At 59.1% G+C, this 12895-nt stretch overlaps 2 protein-coding genes across 16 annotated transcripts in view; both read left to right on the top strand.

Moving 5' to 3' along the window:
* The window catches only part of LCN15 (lipocalin 15), a 36514-nt gene extending 34280 nt beyond the window's left edge, over window positions 1–2234 (top strand). For 6 of the 15 annotated variants that reach the window (XM_070595157.1, XM_070595153.1, XM_070595161.1 and 3 more), the window contains exons 5-6: window positions 18–119; window positions 2083–2234. In XM_070595157.1, the coding sequence (XP_070451258.1) occupies window positions 18–119; window positions 2083–2216 (236 nt within the window). In that variant the 3' untranslated portion in view covers window positions 2217–2234. Of the gene's footprint in view, window positions 1–17; window positions 120–321; window positions 389–1914; window positions 1957–2082 lie in introns of all 15 variants that reach the window. The other 9 variants (XM_070595162.1, XM_070595156.1, XM_070595163.1 and 6 more) reach the window with 2 other exon arrangements.
* A 2408-nt stretch (window positions 2235–4642) lies between these two features.
* Window positions 4643–7939, top strand: LCN8 (lipocalin 8). Its single transcript, XM_070595171.1, has 7 exons — window positions 4643–4765; window positions 5810–5940; window positions 6383–6453; window positions 6737–6841; window positions 6932–7021; window positions 7133–7158; window positions 7616–7939. Exons 1-7 carry the CDS (start codon window positions 4688–4690, stop codon window positions 7625–7627), a joined length of 513 nt encoding a protein of 170 aa, XP_070451272.1. The 5' UTR covers window positions 4643–4687; the 3' UTR covers window positions 7628–7939.
* The last annotated feature ends 4956 nt before the right edge of the window (window positions 7940–12895 follow it).

Genomic DNA, 12895 nt, shown 5'->3' with positions numbered 1-12895 from the left:
CCCCTGCTCTGCCCCAGGCCGGACCCAGGAGGCGAGCCCCCAGGCTGTGAAGGCCTTCCAGGACTTCTACCCGACCGTCGGGCTCCCGGATGACATGATGGTTACGCTGCCCAAGTCAGGTACCCAGACCAGCCCTGGCCCATCCCGGCCGAGCCCCGCCCCAAAGCCCCGCCCCCGCCCCCCGAGCCCCGCCTCTCGGAGCCCCGCCCGGTCCTTCCCCCACCGCACCCTGATAAGGGAAAGGGTTTGGGCAGCGGAGGTGGGAGAGTCTCGGCCCCGCCCGGCCGGCTCGGCCTCTCATGGACCCTCTCCTTCCCACAGATGTGTGCTCCTTGAGGGGCACGGAGGCACCCTGACACCTCAGGAGCCCCACCTTGGCCCTTCCCAGGTGGGGACGGCGTCACTCCTCCCTCCCGCTCTCAGGCCTGCGTGGCTGCCCCTGGTCGCCTTTCCGCCTCCTGCTTTCCCCCCTGAGATCCGCACTGCAGATCGCCCCCTCCCCGCCCGCCCCCTCCCCCCACCGTGTGCTTCAGGCCTCAGCTTACACATCACCTCTTCCAGGAAGCCTCTCCTGATTTCCTAGGGCTGCCATAACAAATCACCACAAACTGGGTAGCTTAAAACAACAGACATTTACGCTCTCCACAGTTCTGGAGGCCAGAGGTCCAGAATCAAGGTGTGGGCAGGGCTGGTCCTTCTGGCGGCTCCAGGGGAGAATCTTTGCTCTTTCAGCTTCTGGTGGTGGCGCAGCCCCTGTGTTCTTTGGCGCGTAGGTGCATCCCTCTGGCCTCTGCCTCTGTTGTCACATGGCCATCTTCCCTCTGTGTGTCTGTTTCCAAATTTCCCTCTTCTCTGAGAACGAGAGTCCGTGGTCATAGGGCCCACCCTGAGTCCAGAGTGATCTCATCTCAAGATCCTTGACCACTTACATCTGCAAAGACCCTATTTCCAGACGAGGTCACAGAGTTCCAGGTGGACTTGAAATCTGGGAGACGCTGTACAACCCAGTGCAGCAGGTCCCCATAGCGCCTGGCCCACCCCGGGCACTGGGCCCTGCCTTGGAGTTGCCTGGTCCTTGTTCTCTCCCTGAGGGTCCTATGGGGTGGGAGCCACCACTTTCTTGTTCACTGCCACCACAGGGTCAGGTCCCCAGGAGCCCTAGGGACACGGATGTAGGTGGGCTCCTGCGGACACCGTCCCCCAAAGTAGATGCCAGGAAACCATCGGGCCCCTCCCCCAAGTTCCTTGCAAAGAATTTGGGAGCCTCCATGAAACAATACATAACAGATGAGAGATGACAGCCAGCAGACGCCCCTGCGGCGTCTCTGGGCGGGGGCAGGCGTTGGCCCTGCGGGACCTCTTCACCGCCCTGCAGTGGCTGCTCCCCAGTCCCTCCTGTCATTCTGCCCTCCCGGGCTGTCCCCGCTCTCTGCCCAGTGGTGTGCTGGGGACATTTTAACTTTCCATAGACCTAAATCATGCTGCCCAGCACCCTGCACTGCCTCCCGTCACACGTGTGGTTGCTTCAGAAATGTCACCGGGTGGGAGGAGAGGGGGTGGAGAATGGTGCCAAGTCGTTCTCCGGAAGGTTCTCTCCACGGAGAGCGTGAGCCCCTTCTTCCTGCTCTGTGCCTGACTCCCAGGATTTATTAAAAACAAAAAGCAGCTTTTGGGGTAAAGTGCCCCACATGGGCTCCCTCTCGGGTGCTGAGTCTGTGAGCTTGGTCGTGGTTTAGTGGCCATTGTGGGGCTTTCTTGCCTCACCAGCCCCCTCACCACCAGCCAGCCACCGAGCGAGGCCCTGGGACGTGTGGCCGGGACCCTGGGACCCCAGGGAAGGGGGCATTGCTGGTGCCGGCCGCCTCTAGCCCGGGGCTTCAGGGGGAGCAGCAGTGGGTGTTTCCACATTCGCAGGTTTTGGTGGCAGAATTAGCTGGTACTGGCCTCGTGGGACATGTGAGTAGGGGGCAGCGTGCTGCGTGGGGGGCAGCCTGCTGTGTGTGGGAGCAGCTGGGGGCCTCCAAGGAATGTCTGCTGAGCAAGTGGGCGGATGGAGTGACCTTGCCTTTCCTGTCTGTGCAGGGCGAGCCAGAGCAGCAGTCTTGTCACCAGCGTCGTCCAGACCCACAACCCTCCCGGCCCCCATGCCTTGGGCCACCCTCTCCTCCTTCCCATCCCCCATGGGTGTCTCCTGGCCTCCGCCTTCCACTCAATAAACAGATTCTGCAGCTGAAGCTCCTCCTGTTTGGATGAGACCCTCTGGGAGGGCACAGTGGGCCCCGTCTTGGCCCTGGACTCCTGGGGAAACTGAGGCGGGGAGGTGGGTGTGGAGGGGACTCTGGCCCTTGGGCTCCTCCTGGCTGCGGGAGCAGGAGGCTCCAGCCAAGCTTGGTACCCGTGGGGGCTGCACCCACAGGCAGCGTCCAGTGCCCACCAGCCTGGCCCCCTGGGTTCTCAGCGCCTGTGGGGAGACTGAGGTGCCCTGTGCACAGCTGCCACAGGAGCTGGAGGCAGAGCAGCCTGGGCTGCCGAGTGGGTTTTGTTGGAGTTTTTCCTCCTACCCTGGATGTGACCTTGACCTTGGGCACATCACGCAGAGGCCTGGACGTGGGTCACAGTCATGGCCGGTGCATTCTGAGCCCTCGTCTGCTGTCCGGGCCTGACAGCTCCCGTGATGGACCCCAGAACGCACTCAGAGAGCCTGTTGTGCTCCTTGTTTCGCGGATCAGGAAACTGAGGCACAGAGAGGTTGACGACTTGCCCAGCAAGGGGCCAGGCTGGGGTTCAGGCTCAGTGGTTAGGCTGCAGGGCCTGGACTCTGTGCTGACCCTCGATGAGATGTTGGGGGCAGGGGAGGCCTCCCTGGGGGCCTGCTGCCCCTCTTGTCTCTGAGCTGCGCCCGGTGGTCCTCTCGCTGGGTGGACCCAGGCTACGTCCGGCACACACACTTCAAAGGGCCAGGCGTGGGGGCGCAGGAAGGCACTGGAGGTCCCGCTTCATTGCTCATGGGTGCCCTGCAGCCCTCGCAGGGCCGGAGCCGGAAGCCCCCAGCCCTGAGGGGCATCTATCCTTGTCCTCCTGGGTCAGCCAGACTCAGCGAGTGTCCCCGACACTTCCTGTTCTCCCTCTCCAAGCCTGTCCCTGGGGGGCCCTGCTTCATCAGCCTGGGGCCGGGCTCAGCCAGTCCTCAGCCTTCTCGGGGTCCCCTACTGCACCTGCTCTTTGGAAGGTGTCCCCTGGTCCCAAGAGTGCCAGCCAGCTCAGGGCCACCCTGTCCCAGCTTGGCCCCCACACCTGCCTGACTCCCCCTGCCCACCTGCCTGACCCCAACCTTCCAGCATTTGTCAGAGGGCAGTGCCCCATCCAGGATCCAGGGTGGCTGGTGCCCCTGGTAAGCAGGACTCCCCTTTAGCTGACCTTGTCCGGAGCCAGGCCAGGGTGGGCTTTCTCAGCCTGAAGGCAGGAAGTCTGCCCCCCGCCCGCCAAGGACCAGGGATGCTGATCTGGGCAGGAGTTGCTCTGGGCACCCTGAAACCCCTCTTGGCCACGTGATGCCCATCCTTCTGCTTCGTCATCATTACAGATAGGGAAACTGAGGCAGGGCAGCTCGCTCTGGGTCACAGGGCTGGAGGGGTCCAGGACTGGTGCCCAGGAAGCCTGACTCCGTCTTTACCTCGGCATGCTCCTTGTGTATCCCTGGTCTGGGGTAAAATGCGTTGTTGGTGGTGGGGGTCCAGGGCAGGATGGGGAAGCGGTGGACCCTGGTGTCCCACAGCCTGGGTTCAAACCCTGGCTGTGAGCTCCCAACTGCAGAGCTGAGCGGGACAGGGCCTCACTGAGGCCGGCCTTCTGGGCTGTGGGTCCCACCCGCTGGGCACCATGGGGCCTGAATGCATCAAGTGTAGGATGCTCTGCACGAGGCCTGGCCAGGGTGGGGCTGGTTGTTACCATGGTGGGAGGGGACACAGGCCACAGGAGAAGATAGGACAGCTGGGGCTCCCTGGCGCCTGCTCGACCCCCATCTCCGTCTCCCAGGCGGCCCCTCTCACCAGGCCTCAGTGCCTTTGCCCACTGGTCCCTCTGCAGGGAACGTCCTCTCCCATCCAAGCTTCGCCTCCTCCGTGGAGACCTCCCCAGGGAGAGGAAGCCCCTCATCCATCTCCCCCACCTGGAGGTAGGACCCCCACCTGGCTCTGTGCAGCCCAGCCGGCTGTCCTGGGCCCTCAGAGCGTTTGCTTACAAAATGGATCAGAAAGAGCCCGAAAACCGCTGTGTGCCCATGAGGAGGTGCCCACGGGGTGTATGCAGGATGCTCCGAGCCAGTGGGGGCCTGGGCTTGGCATACCCACCCCGTCAGCCCCTACGGGAGTGGCGATGTGGTCCTGTGCTGCCCTGGTGGCCATGGGGGCCTCCTCCTGCTCTCAGGCCCCAAGACGGGCCCCGCTGCAGTGTCCACCTTTGTCCCCAGGCCGGGAAGTTGGCGGCACCAGCTGCTCGAGTCCAGGCCAACCCCACTCCTGTGGCTGTGGGTGTCTCGGGGCCTGGACGGCCCTTCTGCAGAACCGAGCTCCTCTGAGTGGTCGGGTGGCCAAGTTTGCGTGACGACATTCTCAGGTGATTGCACAACGCCTGGCTCTCCCTCCCGATATAAGCCCGGGAGCCGCGGAGCAGAGAGCGCAGACCCACGATGGAGGCCGGGCTGCTGAGCGCTGTGCTGGGCGTCGTCATGGTGCAGACGGCCGGGCAGATCCTGGACCTGCAGAAGGTGGCTCTTCCTCCTTGGCTTGGGGAGGCTGGGCAGGGAGGGGCCTGAGTGTCCAGCTACTCCAGTCCCCTAGCCCTCCAACCCCAGCTGATGCCAGAGCAGCCACCTCGGGGGCCCCAGGACCCCCCAGGTCGGCCCCCACAGGGCTCGGCCTCGCCTGGTCTCTCCTCTCCTGGAGAGTGAGTGTGAGGGCGAGCACCCAGGGATGCGCAGGAGTAGAGCCCTCCCCGAGGGTCCCCTGTGGGCAGGCCCGCGTCCTCATCTAGGCCTGCTTGTCCTCCAGGATCTCCAGGGTCCATGGCCTGGCGTGGCCGCCTCCTGTGGCTGGGTGGGCGGGTCCCTCCGCACACTGTGGGCACCAGAGAGCCTTTCCTGGTGAAGAGTCAGGCTGGGCCTTCGGTTCCCATCCAGATGCTGCTTTGTCTGAGTTGCGTCTTCGCAGGGTCTCTGTTGGCTGCTGGGCCAAGAGCACATCAGTGGACTCAGAGATGACAGACACTGGGGACATGGATTCTTTTCTCTTGCAAAAATGATGGGTCTCCAAAAGTTTCAGATGGAAGTCCTGGGCTGTGGGTGGATTTCTGAAGGCAGGAGCCCGCTGCCCTGGCGTGGTCCAGCAGGGCTGCGCCGCTGCCAGGGGGGACAGGGCTGCTGGCCGCTGATGCCCCCACCTTCCACATTCACCTGGTCCTCTCCAGCCCTGCTCTCTTGGGTTCCAACCACCACTGCTCCCTGGAGTCTTGTCCCCAAGGACAGGGAGCAGCAGATACCAGTCCTCCGGGAGACCGGCCGTGCTGTGGCTGCAGACACCCCTGGATGGGGTGGGGCTCGTCCTGTCAGGCATCACTGTTCGATGCCTTGAAGGGATCCCTCAGAAGGACAGTGATTTGCTGCTTTGCTATCAAACCATGCCGCCGTCCGCTGACCTTTCAGAACATGCCAGCTCCCTGCCCTGGGGGTCCTGGGGGTCTACCTCCTGGAGCCCAGGGACAGGGTCTCCATCTGGCTGCCCGAGACGGGCTTGGCTCTGGCTCCTCTCTCTAGATTGCAGGATTCTGGCGGGAAGTTGGTGTGGCTTCCGACCAGAACCTGGCACTGAAGACCCCGAAGAAGCTGGAGGCCTTGTTCCTGAACTTGAACGGGGAAGAGCTGACCGTGAAGGCTGCGTATAACAAGTAAGGGCCCTGGGGAGTCCTGAGACCTCGCATGGGGACAGGCACGTGTGGCCAGGTGCTGGGGGCACCTGTATCGACCACAGCTGTGGGATCTGGATGGTGCCGTCACTGTGGTGACCCAGCCCTCCCAGGACCTTGACCCCCAGGCCCTAGAGCTGTCGGATGCAGGTCTTCTCCCAAATATAAGCATAGTTTTGACGAAGCTCATCAATTTATAAGTAAGGAAAATGGGCTTAGGGGCAGGTGGCTCTCTGGAGGTCACAGGGCCCATGGGGGGAGAGACTGGCACAGCCCCCGCCCTGCACCCCTGCCCTTGTCGCCTGCCTCGGGCTCTCCTGGGGATGGACACACTGCTGGAGCCCTTCCTGAAGACACACTTCCCGCCCCTCACCCGTGGGACTGTGCCTGGCATTCTCCTAATGACTGCTTTGCTGCCTTTCAGCTCAGGAAATTGTGAGACAGAAAAAATAGTGGGCTTAGAAATCGATGTTTCAGGGAAATTCATTTTTCCTGGTAAGAACCGTTGCCCCGTTGCTGCAGTTACGCCCCCACCCTGCACATCTGGCCCTGCTCTTCCCTGCGCTCCCCTGCATGCCCCAGACTCCCCCGTCTTCTCACCAACAGGCTAGGGCAGCCTTCAAGGGCCGCTCTGCCCCCCGCCTCGGCATTAGTGGAGGGGCCAGGCCCTGGGAAGGGAGAGGATGGAGGCAGACCCTGCAGACCCCGCCTCCGAGGTCCACCAACCCTGCGGGGTGCTGGTCTGCACATGGTCGTTGCCCACCTGCTCGATGCCCAGGCCACAGGGAGATCCACGTGGTAGACACGGACTACGAGCAGTACGCGATCCTGAGGGTGTCCCTCGTCTGGCGGGACAAGGACTTCCACGTGCTCAAGTACTTCAGTAAGCTCGTCCTGGGTGGTGGGACTGTGTCTTGCCATGGCCCTCGGGGGACCACCCGGCCCAGCCCCTGACCACCCCCCGACCCCCCAGCTCGGAGCCTCGAGGATGAGTATGAACCAGGCTTCTGGAGGTTCCGGGAGATGACAGCGGACATAGGGCTTTACCTGGTGGCCCGGCATGGTGAGCTGTAGGCCTTCGGGGTGGGCGCTGGGCGGGGTGGGCGCTGGGCGGGGTGGGCGGGTGGGCTCCGGGCGCCCGCCTGCGGCAACTCACACTGCCCCTGTCCCACAGGGAGGTGTGCCAAACTCCTGAAGGAGGTGAGCCTTCTCCCCGGTCTGCACTGAACCCCCCGGCTGAGCCCCTGGTCCGATGGAGCCCAGCTCACTTTGGACCCTGGGCCTCCAGGCTGGTGACACCAGGCTGTGGGGTGGGGACCCTGGAGGCTGGGCCCTGGTCCCACCTTTCCATCCAGGAGGGCGTGTGGGGCTGGCTCATGTCCCCCTCAGGTAGGGCACAGGCCCTGTGGGCACTGTCTCGGGTTCCCCACGTCCCATCCTGTTAACCTGTCACCTGTATGACCCACTGTGTCACAACACAGTCCCGAGAGGTTGGGACTCTTACCCTGCTTTGCAAGTAGAGAGACTGAGGCCCAGGCAGCCATGTGCTTTGCTCAAAGTCACACAGCTAGGACCCCACTCCCCACTGTGGCCTAACGCTGCCCTGCAGGCGCTTCGGAGGTGGCCGGCGCCCTGAGCCCTGCCTTCCTTGTTGCAGGAGCTGATCTAGAGGAGCCCCTGCCCCGGGCCCAGATGCCGGAGCCCCCGCACCCGCCTGTCCCATCCGCCCTGCCCGGGGCCACCTGCACCCGCTCCAGTAAACCCACTGCTGGACCTGCTGCCCGAGCGTCTTTCCTGGGAGGCCAGGGGTGACAGGTGGGGGTGGTGGGGTCAACACAGTGAGACGAGGAACGTCAGCGCTGAATCCACGTCCCGGATACTGCCCCACAGACCCCTCCCCGGTCCACAGCCGGAGGGGCCCCTCCATCATCCGGGGCATCCCTGTGCTCTCTCCGGCGGCCCCATAAACCCCTCTGCCAAACTCGCAGCCTTGTGTGTCTTTCCCGGCAGGCGGGGCCGAGAAGTGACAGGTTGGGGTGGGAGGGCTGTTTTCTGCGACTGCCCTAAAAATGACAGCAAAACCGACTCTGTTGGTCTGCGTTTACTGTGACCATCGCTGGCAAATGTGGACCGTGTCAGATCCCACTCCTGGCTGGACCTCTGCCCGAGGAGGGCTGAGTCGGGAGGTCACTGCAGGCCAGGCTGACACCCTCTCTGTTCCCTGATCCCTTCCCTGTGGGGTCTGGGGACCATGTGGCTCAGACGCAGGACAACAGCCCCCTGTCATCTCCCTCCCTCCTGCCCCGAGTGTCTCACCCAGCTCTGCTCTGCTCAGAGCCCGCAGGCCAGGCTGCCCCTGGTGGCGGGCCCCAGGGTCATCCTCACAGCTACAGTCTCTGTCCTGCTCCCCAAGAGCCTGTGGCCAGCCAGGTCCCCTTGAGGAAAGCTCCTGGTTTCGATCTCTCAGAGAGGTGACCACACCCCACTCCTGCCTACATTCTCCTATGACTCCCTATGGCCCCAAACCGAGATCCCATGGGCATTGTGTCCAAGGCCCTCGGGTCGTGGCTGCCCTTCCAGCCCCATGCTGGCTCCCTCCTCCCGCCCTGCACAGTCAGCCCAGCCTTACTCAGTGTCTGGGTCCTCATCATGCACTCTCTCACCCCACGACCTGCACTAGACTGTCTGATCGCCCCATTTTCTTTCCTCAGCTGGGGTTGGGACTGCGGGCGGGAAGGCTGGTCTGGGTCAGGGCAGAGGGCGTGGGGCGGGTTTCAGCCTCGAGGTTCTGAGCACAGTGCCTCCCCCCCCCCCCCGCCCCCATCTGCAGGGCAGGACGGCCTGAGGTCTACGGAGAGCGGCTGCCTTGTGGTTGAGGTCAAACAATGCTGGGGGGCTGTGGGGGACAGCCCAGCCAGAGTGGAGAGACCCCGTTGACCCTTGGGCATCCAGCAGCCGCCAGAAAGGCCTGCTGGGAGTGAGGACTGCCCCTGAGGGTGGGGCCTGCCTGGGGCTGGCTTTAACAAACCTTGAAAAGTCCCGAAAGACCCACAGGAGAGACGTTCGGAAGCTGAATTCTGACAAATTAGAGGGGCGTGGGAGACAAGTGGGATTTTCCGCAGATTTGTGTGGCCAAAGCTTGCAGCTCGTGCAGAGTGAGCTGCCTGCAACTTGGCTTCCTGATGGAAAGCCGTCTCGGTCTGCACAGCTGCGCGGCAGAGCTGCACGGTGCTGAAGCCACAGGCTTCACTTTCTCCTGCTTTGGAGGTCGGAAGTCCGAGACCAGGGTGCTGACAGAGCTGGCTCCCGTGAGGACCCTCTTCTTGGCTTGCAGACAGGCGGCTTCCTGCTGTGCGCTCACGTGGCTTCTTCTCTGTGCACATGGGGATCTCTGTGTCTCTCCCTCTTCTGATAAAGGCACCAGTCCTACTGGGTTAGGGTCCCACCCTTGTGACCTCACTTAACCTTGTTACCTCCTCGAAGGCCGTACCTCCAAATACACATGGGGGGTTGGGGCTTCAACACGGGAATTCAGGGGGACACAATTCAACAAAAGTCAACAGCATTCGGAGGTGACATCAGGATGTGGGGCTTCTACAGTGTCAGAAACACACTGGTTACTATACCTGCAAAGAGACAGAAAAATATGACCTGTGGTTTAAAAAAAGGAGTTAATAAAAGTGATCCTGAAGATGCAGAGTGGGACTTAGGGGACGAAGGCCTGAAGGAGCCGTGATGCATATGTCACCAGCACAAAGGGAAGCGGGCGCTCAGGTTTCATCAAACACGACAGAATGGAATAATTAGCTAATGAACAAAGAATGAGGGAACAGGCAGGAACATCAGATAGGGAAATTCAGCAGAGAAATGGAAACTAGAAAAGAGAACCAAATGGAAATTCCAGAACTGAAAAGTACCGGCAGTGAAACAGCAGCTCCACTGGACGGACGTGATAGCAGATTAGAGCTGGACCAACCAACAGAAATGATCTGGTCCAGGAACAGAGCAGAGAATGACGTCAGTGCCTCAGAGGCCCACAGGGCTGGGTCGGTGTGCAAACTCATCCTGGAAAGAGGGGAGACCGAGAACCATGCAGAAAAAATAGTTGAAGAAATGGTGGCCCAAACGTCACCAAACATCATCGTAGAGACTCTAGAAGTTCAGGGAAACCCAAGCAAGATAAAGAGAAAAATCCCCAAACCACTCCTGGGGACATCATGTCCATGTACCGCAAACCGAGGGTTTGGAGAAAATTTTCACAGAGTCATAGAGAAAAGACTCGTGTCAGTGGGGACATTTCGGTGGTGACTTCTCATGACGAGTGATGGAGGTGCATCTCTAAAAAGCCCTCGGAGTTCTAGGAGTGAAGATGTTTATAGGTAAACCAGAGTGGAGAGAGTTGGTCCCTTGCACGTGCAGGACAGTAAATAAACGCTAACATGTTCTTCAGGCCGAGGGAAGTTACAGCTGATGCCACTCAGGTGTGCAGGAAACAGAGAACGTGCGGGGAACGGGGAGCGCTCAGGACGCTGGCTGGTGAGCATCCTCCTAGGAGGTTCCCCGTTCCCTCCATTTACTTATTCATCTGTCTCAGTGTGGACTCGGGAATTCTTATTTCCTCCCATGAGTTAGAATCTGTTACGGCTGCTTATCTCAATGCTCAAATCCACCGCATTTGTCTGGTGGAAGCTCCTTCAAGATGGCTGCTGAGTCTTTTTGACACATTTGTCTGATTCCTTGGACATGTTTTTACTTTCTGGCACAAGAAACATTCCAAGTTCCTCTCATGTTTTCTGTGACTCAGCCTTAAAATAATTTCTCCAAGAAACCCCAGTTCCTTTTTGCAGAGAATGGGGTTGAGAACCAAGATCCGAGCGCCAGGAGCGCTGTCAGCTTTGCGCTCACAAGGTGTAATCGCAGTTTAACTGTCTCCGCAACAGAGCTGCCCCTCCCACGCTCCCGGTTTAAAGCTCCCTTTCCACAAGGAGGACCCATTATCCTCGCGTGTTCACTTGTGTGATCCTTCCTGGAGAGAGGGCAAAGTCGTTTCAGCGCTGCACACCCAAACCACGTGGAAAACAAGCCCGCTAACCAGAACCCAGGATGTTCACCGTTCCTTTTGTCTTTAACCTGAGAATATATAGAAAAATCATCCGTCCAAAATTGCCTGGGGTCGATTTCTCCCCTTTTAGGTCATTTGTTTATAACACAGTTGTTTTCCATTTCAAGGACTTATTTTTGGGTGTGATACATTACCTTGATCCCAAAGTCAAAACCACACCCCACAGGGATCCTCTGAGGAGTCCAACTTCCTCCCACCTCTTCCCCCTTCACGGCTCACTGTGTGCAGGTGGCCACGCCAGGTCGACTCCGGTTCCTCCCTCCTGTGTTCCTTCCTGCAGAAGAAGCAGGCACCCGCGTGTTTTCTGTCTCCCTGTCTTACCTGAAAGCTCGCATCCGTCACAGGCACTTTGGCACTTCACTTTTTTTCTCTTTACAATGCAGCCTGCCTATCATCAACATCACTTCTTGGAGGTCCTCCTCGTCATTTTTTACAGCTGCACACGACCCTGTTGTGGGCACTCCATCTTCCACTCCAATAATCTTCCGGGTGTGAGCATTTAGGTGGTTTCCAATAGTCTCCTGTTACGAACGATGCTTCCGTGGATAACCATGCCAGTGCGATTTTGCGTTATTGCAGGTACTTCTTTAGGATAAATTCCTAGAAGTGGGATTTCTAGATCAAAAGATAAATGGACATGTCATTTTGTTAGAAATTGCCACATTTCCCTCAGTAAGGATCTTACCAATTTGCAGTGTGACCAGCAATGCATGAGCGTGCTCATCTCCCCACGGCCTGGCCACAGAGCATGTGCTGTGGCCAAGATCTCTCATTTTGGGCAGTATGATAGGTGATAAGTGGCATCCCAGTGTTGTTTTAATTTGCATTTCTCTAATTGTGAGTGAAATGAACATTGTATTAGTTCACGAGGGCTCCCATTACAAAGTACCACAGACTTAAACAACAGAAGTGTCTTCTCTCACCTCCTGGAGGCTGGAAGCCTGAGATCCAGGTGTCACAGGGCTGGTTCCCCCTGAGGCCTCTCCCCTGGGCTTGTAGACGCCGTCTTCTCTCTGTGTCCTCACATCTTTCCTCTGTGTGTGTCTGTGTCCTCATCTCCTCTTCTCATAAGGTCACCAGTCCCATTGGATCAGAGCGCACCCTAACGACCTCATTTTAACTTAATCACCTTTATAAAGACCCTGTCTCCAAATAGGGTCACATTCCGAGGTCCTGGGGGTCAGGACTTTAGCATATAAATTTTGGGCGGACACAATTCAGTCCCTAACGAACATCTTTTCATATGACTAGGGGTCATTTTTACATGATCTTTTGTGAACTGTCTGGTCACAACATTTGTCCATTTCCCTGATGGGCTTTGGCTCTTTCTTTTTTAGTTTTTAAGAGTTCCTTATAGAGCATGGATATTAGCCCTTCTATGTGATATATGTTGGAAATAATTTCTCCAAATTTGTCATTTGTCTTTTAACTTTATTTTTGTTTTCTTCCCCCCATGAAAAAGTTTTAAAATATTGTCAAATTATTTATAAATCCTTTCTTTTGTTGCATGTGGATTTCGATCCACAGTTAGTGTGGCCTGTCGATTTGTAACGGCCCGATTTGGCTGGGCTGAACGACATTTCCCAGAACTCCCTTCCAAGCGGGTTTCCTTTGGGGTGGCCCCAGAGGGACTCTCCTGGGAGATCTGGAAGCACAGGGAGCACCCGCCACTTTGTAGCTCGCACACTCGGTCCTGAGCTCAGAGCAGCGGCTCCACTTTCCCCCGGGCCCTCCTTCCGCCTTCCTGACTCCTGGACCAGGTGTGTGTGTCTGGGTCTAGGGCCAGGCCTCTGGAGCGGACACAGTTGGAGGCTG

This window comes from Equus przewalskii, chromosome 26, assembly GCF_037783145.1.
Source record: "Equus przewalskii isolate Varuska chromosome 26, EquPr2, whole genome shotgun sequence".
Classification (NCBI taxonomy): domain Eukaryota; kingdom Metazoa; phylum Chordata; class Mammalia; order Perissodactyla; family Equidae; genus Equus; species Equus przewalskii.
The sequence above is the reverse complement of the archived record's forward strand: the minus strand, read 5'-3'. Positions and strand labels throughout refer to the sequence as shown.

Excerpts from the sequence above, each read along its gene's own strand:
- LCN8 (XM_070595171.1), top strand. The coding sequence starts at position 4,688 with ATGGAGGCCGGGCTGCTGAGCGCTGTGCTGGGCGTCGTCATGGTGCAG. Across the intron at positions 5,941-6,382 it reads GTGAAGGCTGCGTATAACAA|CTCAGGAAATTGTGAGACAG; the intron begins GTAAGGGCCCTG and ends GCTGCCTTTCAG. Across the intron at positions 6,454-6,736 it reads AGGGAAATTCATTTTTCCTG|GCCACAGGGAGATCCACGTG; the intron begins GTAAGAACCGTT and ends CTCGATGCCCAG.